This window comes from Lactuca sativa, chromosome 6 (genome assembly GCF_002870075.4).
Source record: "Lactuca sativa cultivar Salinas chromosome 6, Lsat_Salinas_v11, whole genome shotgun sequence".
Taxonomy (NCBI): domain Eukaryota; kingdom Viridiplantae; phylum Streptophyta; class Magnoliopsida; order Asterales; family Asteraceae; genus Lactuca; species Lactuca sativa.
This window is the reverse complement of record NC_056628.2, coordinates 91,852,921-91,864,856: the sequence shown is the minus strand read 5'-3', so window position 1 is coordinate 91,864,856 and position 11,936 is coordinate 91,852,921. Positions and strand designations below refer to the sequence as shown.

The 11,936-nt window shown below is 38.8% G+C and overlaps 1 protein-coding gene across 1 annotated transcript; it reads right to left on the bottom strand.

Moving 5' to 3' along the window:
* Positions 1-253: 253 nt before the first annotated feature.
* On the bottom strand, positions 254-7,187 carry LOC111895948 (uncharacterized). The gene is made up of 6 exons (XM_023892004.1): positions 7,032-7,187; positions 2,448-2,513; positions 1,443-1,718; positions 1,254-1,356; positions 1,044-1,149; positions 254-308 (listed from the first exon to the last, which is right to left on the bottom strand). Exons 1-6 carry the CDS (start codon positions 7,185-7,187, stop codon positions 254-256), a joined length of 762 nt encoding a protein of 253 aa, XP_023747772.1.
* Between the last annotated feature and the right edge of the window lie 4,749 nt (positions 7,188-11,936).

The window sequence follows — 11,936 nt, the reverse complement described above, 5'->3', positions numbered from 1 at the left end:
ATTCATCGGAACCGGAATGGGTTATACCGGTTCTTGATATTTTGGAACCACTTCCAGAACCCATGACAATTCCTATATTTTCCTTCTTTAATGCAGGTGCATCATTTACCCCATCTCCATTCATGTCAACCATCTCCAGGTGCATCATTTTTTTTAATTGTACTTAAAATAGAGAGGGTATTAGGGTAATGAGTAATGAATGCTAGTCTTACATTGTACTGTAGTATATAGAATGATGAATCTCTTGATATTGCTAACATATCACTAGACAATCAGTAACAGCATCAACAGACAACTCACCGGTATACCTAACAAATTGTAATACTAGTAAATAATGCAAACTGCAAGTTTCTCAAATAAATAGATTTTCACATATAAAGTGTTATCACTTTTAATTACTCTTTCAATCATTAGTCTCAAATTAATGTGTACATAATATTAAAAAAATCAAAAATCAACCAACTTAATATTGACTTTTATATAACCATATTCTGATATTTATATGAGTAAAGACGAATGCCGAACGAGCATGAATCCAAACTCATTTATTGAGTGTAGGTATTTTAAATACTATTAGATTAATATGTGAATGAGTTTTGTTAAGTTTCTTTTATGCCTGTCAATTTATAGAGGTATTTATTTATGCATGTGTTAAGAAAGATACCAAAAAGGTAATAATAGAATAAAATCTCCATAAATTAAGAACCCAAGTCTCTTCTAAATAACTAAGATTAGTAAATTACTCTGCCGTCTCCCTTGAGTTGATACATAGATTAGATACTAGACGTGTTCAACTTGCAAGGGTGTCTTGCTAAGTAACATAATAGACCCCTAAGATTAAAATGAATACAAAATGCTTAAAGTTGTTTTCTTCTTCATATAATTCACTAAGAAGCATTGTGCATACGTATAAATGTGCATACATATAAATGTTAAGATGATAAAATAAATTAAAAAAAATACCTTTACTGACGCTGCGTCCAAGATTATTGCTAACACGTAATGGATCAATAACATTAAAATGTTTGGAAACAAAAGTTTACCCTTGGTTGTCCTGAACACCAGGAAAAACAGCATACAAAGAGCTACAAGCATCAAGAAATACTTTGTTCAACAGCAATTCTCCACTGTCTTTACGAGGTGGCTCAGCTACAATTTTATAAGAATATGTCCACATCAGCATAAAGTCAAACATTGACTTCTGTTAATTATATTATTGAGAAGAAACTAGAAACATCATCATACACTATTACAAGTCACATCTGGAAGTGAGCTTATTGGCACAGGACCCCATAAGTTAACACAAAAGTTTTCCCAATCGAAATTAATAAAGAACTCCAGAAAATGGTAAAGTACCTGAAAATGCAGTGAGAGCATTCATAAACAAAGGTTCCAAATACATATCTGTAAAGGATATGTTTGTAAATTGTATGTTAAACAACCTCAAGAGGTCCAGCAAAAGAATTGTTGAAACCATGGAATATATAAAGAACCAAAGTCTCAAGGGCATAAGTTGATATGAGCCCATGGTGAGCACCAAGTATGCAGTTCTCATAATAACACCAGGCTTTGATCAGTATAATGCTCCTCTTAAACAAATGGTTCTGGTTTATCAGATTATCAACCTCCTCAAGAAAGCAAAGGGTACATAATCCTCCAAGCTGATTAAAAGATATATCTACCATAATGTTTTCAACAAGGCACTTTATAATCTTCACCTGTAGTTAAACAAACCATAGAGAAATCAGCTTGTAAACAAGTTGAGAAAAAAGATTGATAAGGGGGTGTACCTCAATCAAACACAAATTAAAATTTAAACAAGGGACTTTAATTTATTATTACCAACCATTTAAATACCCCATTCTTTGCATTTATCAATACATTTGATTGCCAAAGCAGCCTCCTCTTGAAGCTGAAACTCACAGAAAACATTAGGGGTGTATATGTCTTTTGTGTTCTGGCATATAAAACATGATAAGGGGGTGTACCGCAATCAAACACAAATTAAAATTCGAAGGGTAAATTAGTGGCTTCTTCATCATTGCATACTTGTATTATGGACAGACAATCAATCACCTCTTAAGTTACCTAAATGCTTTGCAGTTGAACTCAACAGCAACAGTTTGTCATCATAACCTCCATACATATCTGAATGTGATACCTAATATTTCTCAGTTGTATGATATTGTAAAGGTGAAACAGTATTTGGAAAACCTAAATTATATCTATCAAAGTTATCTACATAATCAAATTTCAGTTCTTTGTGGATATTATTTGAAGGTCCAGTCATAAGGCCATGAGATTGTTCACTAGCACATTCCTTATTCATTGTTATGCACTTCTTTTCACATTGCAAAAACATGTGGACTAAATTCATAAGTGTCTATAAGGTTCTACTTATAAATCTGTCTATTTTCTATTTTTGTAGTGCAAGGCATAATATAAACCTGGATAGCAGCAGTTAAAGCATGACCAATGTTTAGAACTCCAGTCACATTAGGAGGGGGAAGAACCTGCATTTACACATAAACAAGACATCCATAACCAAATTACATTAATCAATGGTTTTATACAAGCCACAAGCCACAATCCCAAAATCAATCTGTTTAAAAAAGTCTATAGAAACGTCATTGTTTATGAACATTTGTAGACATGAAATAGCAGAGAAAATCACAACAGACTCGTGATGGTGAAAGAAGGTTTAGAATTAAAACTCAAAATCTGTGATTCCAAAGTCATGATAGGCTCTGTTTTATTTTCAATTCCATTTCCATCCATATGGTCTGTAACAGCAGGAACTCACTGGAGGGAACCTTATAATGCTTATGGAAGTCTTAACAGAACCTTTCACCTCATCACCATCATTTATGTTTTTCTCTTCTGCTTATATAGACATCTCTTTCGCCATCATCACACCATGAGCAACCCTAAGAAACCAAAAAAATACAAAATTAGTTGACTAAGAAAAAATAACCTTAGCTAATGTTGTACCTGGGATTCAAAACAAAAACCCAATGTTTCATTCTTTAATCTTGTGGTATGTTGTGTTAGTGGTATAATGGGGCTTTATTGGTGGCGCTGGTGAACCAGAGAGAAGACGAAGGATGGTGGGTGGTTGTCGAGTAGTAGGGGTAGAGAGAGAGAGAGAGAGAGAGAGAGAGAGAGAGAGAGAAAATCAGGTGTGGTGTTTGTGACTCTCCTCAACGTCAAGATTGAGAAAATCAGGTGTGGTGTCTTCGAAGGCACCAGTGGGAGGTACATGTTTGCCTTAGATCCTGAACTCCCACCGGATTTCTTCCCGGACTTCATGCTCTTCCATGGGTCGACTTTTTTCCCTTTGCCACTCTGATTACGCAAACGTACCTACGAGAGTCGGTCCTCAAAAATTTCAGTCTCGAGTGATTCGGAGGTGGGACCACCGTTAGAGGAAGAATCATCGAGCGTTTCTTTCGTTTTGAAGGAGCAGGTTAGGGGCAGCGGTGTTTGGGATCTGAGTGGGGACAGAGGGATTGGCGTTCCGATCTTGAACCGGTATCTTAAGATGGCAGAAGTGTGTTCTTAGGTTTCTAGATGCACTCCAAACTCTTAAAGCTTATCGGGTTCGATGTTGATGGTGGCAGCTTAGGGCTTGCAGAGAGAGAGAGAGAGAGAGAGAGAGAGTACAGAGGTAAAGGAAGACGAGCCGATTCAAAAGGATGTGCTGATTCAAAAGGGTTATTAGGGTTCTATTGTAGGATTCTAGTGTGGATTGATTTTTTAAGGCTCAATGGCGGTGGCAGTGACGATGGCTTAGGGTTTACAGAGTGAAGGAAGGAGTGAATGAAAAGGGAGATACTGAGGAGAGAAGGTAGAAGCGGGGTTCTTCAAAATTTTAGAATTTCAGACGATTTCGTTTTCCCCTTTAAAAACGCGCGTTTAGGCAAAAAAAAATATAAAGCGACACATTTAGAGGACGCACACTTTATGAAAGGCGCCCTCCGCATTTCTTTTTTTTTTCTTTTCTTACACTAATTGTAGGGCACGCACAAATGTGTGTCCACTATCCTTCAAATTTTTCAAAATTGACATTATTTTTTAGGGCACACACCAATGCGCGTCCTCTATCAGCGAGTGTCATTGTTTGCGCGTCATTAAAGGGCTGTTTTCTGGTAGTGAGCATCATATGGGCTTTAGCCCAACTAGATAATCCATGGAGCATTAGCCCACTATATAAGTATGGATGATTTACACAATCAACCCATATATTTAATTAGTCTTCTTTTTTGATCACTTAATTAATCCTAGATTAATTCTAGATCAATACTAATTAAATAATCTTATTAATATATTAGAACTTATAATATATTAACCAACCTTAAGTGTTATTTCTCTCATTATACTCTATCCAAATGCATGATGCCATGCAACCCAAATGGACCATGTCGGGTCGGGTCAAGTCTTACCAATTATAGTTATGGATTTAGACATTATTCCAATAGAACAAAGCTCTCATTTTGAAGGGTCTTGAGGTGTGTACGACCAATGAACCTATCAAGGGTTCACGGTCGTACTCCCTTCAAGATCATGAAGGGATGTTGAAACATGAAGAATCATGTCTTGGATCTTATGTTCTTTCAAGCATAACAAGGTGCATGAAGAAACACTTACCACTTTTGAAGATTAGAAGGAGTGTTCTTGATGATAGTTGAGAGAGAAGTGATTTTCTTGCCTTGGATGTGTTAGAAAGTGTGAAAAATCGCTTATATATGGGCATAGGTTCACAACCACCTTGAGTGTAAGGTCGTACACTCCTCTTGATGGAGTGCTTGGCTCGAAAGTAACATGAAGAACCTAAGTTAACTCGTCCTTAAACCCAAAAGTTGAATGTACTAGGCTTAGAACACTCAAACAGACCCTAAACAATGTTAAAAGATAGCAGAAACGAGTCTGAATCTCGATTGATTGGCTGGACTTAGAAGCAAAATTTTCTGTTTTTTAGGTTGTCACACCCTACCCTATCTTAACCCTCTGAAGAACCTTGTGAACGAATCACACATCAGCCACATTCTTACCACCGAATGGGGATCGACAAATGTTACGGGCCACCCTGTCGTCTTACCACACCTACATACCAATGTCTAATGAATGTTATGGGCTACCCCATAGTCTTACCACACCCACATACCAATGGCTAACTAACAAATGCTACGAGCCACCCTACAGTCTAACTAACAAATGCTACGGGCCACCTCGCAATCATACAATACTCTTTCTGCCAATTTCCGAATGCTACGGGCCACCCCCATAGTCTTATAACACTTCTACACTATCTGCCAACTAATGTTACGGGCCGCCCCGCAGTCTTATCACATATCTCATACTATCTGACCACTGGTGAATGTTACGGCTATCCCGTAGTCTGATAACACCTTCCACCCTGCCTGGATGCTAGTGTATGTTACAGCTAACCCGTAGTCTTACAACACTTCCCACACTGACTGGCATGCGCCCACAACCTAATGATCTATATGAACTCCTAACCTGACCGAAATCCTCAATAGGTTTTCCTAAAACCTGTCATCAAACGTTCCGAGGACATGACCTCATCATTGGAAAGTTTCCAAACTTCCAATTCACACTAAACCCAAACCATACAGCTGCTTGATCCGTTCTTCTTCCTGACAAGAATGCGACACTCATCCTTGTTTTCCAGCCGCTTCTACTTCTAAATCCCTGGACGATTCTCCCCCACTAAGATTCAACTAATTCCTTAAATCATGCGACACTTGGAGGATCCTCATTCATTCCTTCCTTACATGACCGACATGTTAATAATCAACGATCTAACGTCCTTAAGGGTCAAATAACCAATGCTCAGAGCAACCTCTTCAGTGATAGACCCCCTTCCCTTGATGCTTCCAAAAGCTCTCTCAAACACCAAGACTGAAACCACTGAATCCTGACAATGGTAGATAACCACCTTGCGGACCTTGACCGCAGACCTTCACATGATGCTCCTGGAGTGATCCCGGCCGTAACCGAGATAGCATTCAACACTTCGAACCAGAAAAAGGGAAATTACCTTACACTAGCAACTAACAATTCCAGGTATGCAATTAGCATATGACATTTTGAAAATACAATTTGAATACAAGCAGGGAGATAACTCATACATACTCTTACATTAGACTAAGGCAAGAACAACCATAATACAGATAGAATCGAAAAAAGCAATTGATACATACCTGCAACATTTCCTGTCGTAATCCTGATCTCTCATGCATGTCACTGCAAAGTCTGACTCCTCACTGTTGGGGCTCCTGCCCTACCCTCTCGTCCATCAGTAATCCTCAAAATGTCCGGGGCAAACGTGCTTACTGTCCCTCCCCTTATCGTTGGACAGTCGGCCTTCTTGTGGCCCACCTGATTGCAGTGAAAACATAATGGGCTTGCCCCCTACGAGCAGTCCCTGTTGACCTGACCTTCCCTACCACACTTGTAGCAGCCTAAACCCCTGGAATGACAAGCTCCCTCCTGAAGTTTCCCGCATGTGTTGTGCTGACTTCGGCCCTGTCAGCCTACCAATTGTTGACTTGAAGTGTTAGTCCTCTTCCAGGGACCCTCCAAAGTATACACCTAATCTGACGTCCTCTTCTCAATGTGCTCCAAATCAATCTCTCGCTCTCGGGCTCTAGATATCATATCGTTCAGGGTCTCGTACCTTGAAATACTCACTAACTTCCTAATGTCATCCTGCATCATGTTGTGATACCTCACTTTCTTCATCTCCTTATCTGCCACATACTGTGGTACCAATAAAGCCCTCTCCCGAAACATGGCAGTGATCTATGCCACAGTCTCCGTACTTTGGCGGAGATCCAGAAACTCTCGCGTCAACTGTTGCACCTCAATCGCTAGTGCAAACTCAACTCAGATCTGATCGAGAAGTCATCCCATGACATGACATCGACTGCATTATCACCCAACACATTACCGATCTCTTCCCACCAATCACGTGCCCGATCCTTCAATAGGCACGAAGCATATCTGACCTTCACCTCCTCGGGGAAGAAACTCGTACTGAATGCGTTAGCCATATCTGCTAACCACCTCCTACTGACAATGGGGGCCCCCTCCCCATGAAACGCAGGAGCTCCAGAAGCACGGAACTCCCAAAAAGTTAGTGTGCGAGCTCCAATGATAGCCATAACCTCTGTATGGAATGTGGCTATGCGCTCATCCACTATCTCCGATACACAGCGAGAAACCTCTAATGAAATAAACTCTCGCAACTACTCGCTAATCGGCTCAGCATCCGCACCTGAGCCAAAACCCGAACCCGTACCATCTCCCTGAGATTCATCTCCAATCAAAAATACGACATTCCAACAATCAAACATAACCAAGGGTCCTTTCCCATAAGCTTCTTCGATTCTCCAAGACTTCTCACCGACTCGAGTATGGATCCTATGCTTCCAGTAGTACGGGCCCTATACTACCCTCCACACCTATCCATACTTTCCTCAGCAATCGTCCCGAATCCTCCAAGTCACTTTCTCAAATCATTATGCCAATACTCACTGAACCATACTACTAGCCCTCTGAAGCATATCCTAGGCTTTCCTAGGTTCCCGAACCCACCCAGTCCTCAGTTGCTGAAAGACTCTTCATGATGCCAATTAACCACTACATGAATGCCATCATCTGTGGCAAGGATCGGATAATCCTTCAAGTAAAGGACTCATCCTTAAAACGGTTAGACTCAAATGAGAGCTGTGCAATAGGGTCAAATCCAACACTCTGAGATTATTCAACCCTGGTCACATGTGACTTATCTAGTAGTTAACTCCCATCACTCGAAGTCCCACAAAGCACAAATCAAGTAGCATTCAAACGAACAGAAAAATCTAACCAACAAGCCATTCAATCCTCTTAACAGGAATCTATACTAGCATGTAATTTAAAGGCTCATACAATCAGGCATAACCTAAACACGACATCCTACTACTGGTTGATCAGTTCTAGCAAGCAAATCTACAAGCTCATATAGCATATAAAGGCATATCCCCTAGATCCTTAGCTCCAATCTAGCATGTGAATCACATAATCATATCATATCACATAATAAACATGTATTGGTATTTTGCGGAAAACTTACTTAAGCTCGGATGATTGCACGCATCACATGCCTTGTTCTTTTCAAAGTTCTTTTCTCTTCTCAAATCCTTTTCAAACTTCTTTTTATAAAATGATTATACTTTTAAACATTTTCATACCAATTCCTTAGTTTGAGTCCAGACACACTAGAGAGTGTGCCCGAATCCCTCATACCAAGGCTCTGATACCAACTTGTAACATCCCAAAACTTAAGACCAAAAATTTCATTTTAATTAGGTTATTATAAAACCAACAGTATAAGAAAACATCCATAAAACATTCCATGACAAAACCCAAGTGTCAATATTCCAACATGTTATCATAAAACAATCTCATAGTGTAATCTCAAAGATCTCATGTGCGGAAAACAAAGTGTGATGCGCTGCGACCGCCCCAAGCTCCTTCCTTGAAAACATAAGTACTTGAAACAAAAGCTGAAACTCATAAGCACGAAGCTTAGTGAGTTCCCTAAATACCACATACCATACATATCCACTGATCCATACATACTGTGAGCCATACACATCTGTCATATATCAAATAAGTTGCTATGTGCCGAACATAGTCTTGCCATTATGCCATGGTCCGCCACATGGTCTTTCTTGTTAATCCTGGGGCCACCCCTCGGTCTTACAGACAAGTACCAAGAGCCACCTCCTGTTCTTCCATGAAAGAATCATAAAGACAACTAGCATGCACACTACTCTACTTAGCCATTTAGCATACAGTGTGCTAGGAGCCACCTCCTGGTCTTTCATACATATTGCCTAGGGCTAACACCAGGGTCTTCCTACAATACATAATAACATACAGTTTGCCAGAATCCACCTCCTGGTCTTTCATATATATTGCCTAGGGCTAACCCCCTGAGTCTTCCTATCGTACATAAACTAAATGGGTCGGCATTGGTGCCTTCGACCCATACAAACAGTGAGGAGACTCACCTCACACTGCTGAAGTCTGGCTGATACACTTCTGACTGCTACTGGCAATTCCCGAACTGTTGATCCTTCGGCTCCCCAAACTATCAATACTAAAATAACACTTAGACCTTAATACCGTCAAAGGTCAAGCTAGGTCACCTCTAGACAAGGTCAAAGTCAACGTACCAGGTTGACTCAACTCGTCGAGTTGCTCCATCAACTCGTCGAGTTCCAAAACTAAGAATACTGAATTTGCGACCCAACTCATCGATTCAACCCCTGACTCGTCGCGCTTCCTGGCTATTCATGGTCGCGACTCATCCCATCAACACGTCGAGTCACTCCTCGAACTCGTCGAGTTCAACCATACAAAATCGGGACAATCCACCTCGACTCGTCGACTCCCTTCCTGAACTCGTCGAGTCTCTTAGTCTGATAAGCTAACTTAATGGGTTAAGCCCTTATACTTCAAATCCCAACTCCAAACTTCGAATACACCCTGTAAATGATCTTAGAAGGGGAAAGTTTCCAACTTTACCTGATAACACTCTTGCTTGAAGGATTTCACTCAAACCCTAACTCCTAAGGACCTAGATCTTGGTCCACAAGTCACCAATACACCATACTAATGCATCCAAACATAGATCTAAACATCTCATAACCATGCAAAGCTCCCGCCTTTTCCCTCCATACATGGCCCTTTGAGCAAAAAAGGCCAAAAGAACACTCTAATACTTGCATGGGGACTCCTATGGCATAAAGCTTGCACCTTTATGCCATAATAGCCCATTAATGGTTCTAGATCTGAAAATATAAGCCTTTGGGACCTCTATTTCTCGCATGCTAGGGTTCTTGGACCAAAAACCCTCAAAAATAACAAAGAAGAGATCAAAATGCATAATGATCAAGGTTGAAACTTTCTTACCAGAAAATGATGAAGAAGGCAAGAGGTTCCTAGATTTACTAGTCTCTTATTGTATCCCTGAGGCTTCTCCTTCTGCTTCAAGATTCAAAGCACTCAAGAATACTCATAAATGGCTCACAAGCTCATGAAAGGGACTAGGGTTTCATGGATTAGGGTTTGGGCAGTGTAGGATGGAAATGAGGCTAATGGGAGGAGAATAAGATGCTTAAATAGTGGACAAAAGCCCGAATTTAGGGTTTGCCAAACCCAGACCAACTCGCCAAGTTGGTTCTCCAACTAGTCGAGTAGGTCACTTAACCCGTGCCCCAAAACTTGCTCCTACTCGTCGAGCCACCCCCTTGGACTCGACGAGTAGACCTCTTGACTTGGGGTTTTTTTTTTCTTTTATTGGCCTTCTGGATTTCTGGTGTTACATAAATAAACGAACAAAGATAAAAAAACATATACGAACATAAATGAACGTATAATATAGTCATGTAATCAAACACAAGTAAACATATATGAAGATAAAAGGAACTTATATGAACGAACATAAACAAATGTAAAAGAACAACATAAAAAAACATTCACGAACATAACTGAACGAACGAGGCAATTGTTCATGTTTGTTTCGTTTAACTAAACGAACGAACATTTGTGTTCATGTTCATTCATTTATTAAATAAACAAACATAAACGAACTTCCTGTCGAACGGTTCACGAACAGTTCGTTGAACATTCAGTTCGTTTACAACCCAAATCACAAATGTTTAAATAATAATATAACAAAAATCTTTAAGAATGTGAATGTCTGAAGTCGCAAACTGTTTTTTCATCTATCTACTATACACATAGGATCTTAAAAAAGATTCATAAACAATGGGTAAGCGAAAAAACAAAAAAATACTTAGTGAATATACATAATATTTACCCATTATATCAATCATATACCTTATTATAACAAATACTTTTCACATGATCATGTAATATATAACTTCAAATACATATTATTGGTACCAACCACATTTGTTTGCCCTGGTTCCCCGAAGTGCTTCTCATAGGCTACATTTCGTTTCTTTTTTAGGTTCCTCAAAAGGCATCTCTTGGCCTGTATTATGCATTTTGTGTCAAAGTTCCTCGAAGGGCTTATCCAGAACCACATTATATGTTTGTATATAACTAACATAATAAACAAGTCAGTATAATCTCGAATGTATTTGTGTTTAAAGTATCTAAATCTTGAATGTTATACTTGATTATCAAATATTCCTATAAATCCCAAAATGTAAATTTAACAAATATGTGATTTAGCAATATGGTTATTCACCTCTTACTTAACTTGGCCGATTTAAACCTCTCTACTCTCTGCTAATTACTTGTTTATATCGTAATTAGGGGTTTTCTAAAACTTTCCCATTTATTAATTTTATTTAGGGAAATAAACAATCTAAACGTTCGGCGAACTATTTGTGAACCGTTTGACGGAAGTTTGTTTATTTTATTTATTTAATAAATGAACGAACATAAACATAAATTCTCATTCATTTAATTAAACGAATGCACATGAACAATGATCTTGCTTGTTCAGTTATGTCCGTGTTTGTCCATTTAAGTTCTTTTTATGTTCATTTATGTTCAATTGTTTTTATTACATTATTATGTTATATGTTCTTTTATTTCACATTTTTTTTGTTTATCTATGTTTGTTTATGTTCATTTAGCATGTTTACGAACATAAACGAACGAACATGAACAAGAAAACTCATTCATTTATTCATTCATGTTCGTCCATTTGGTCAGCTAACTCAAATGAACAAACATGAACAAACCATTTTTCAATGTTTGTTCGGTTCGTTTACAACTCTAGTTTTATCCAATCCAAATTAACATTACACCAACCACGTCCCAATATTTCCATGATCATTATAGAAATAATGAAATGGTAAACTATGAACTTATCATTATTTAGCTAA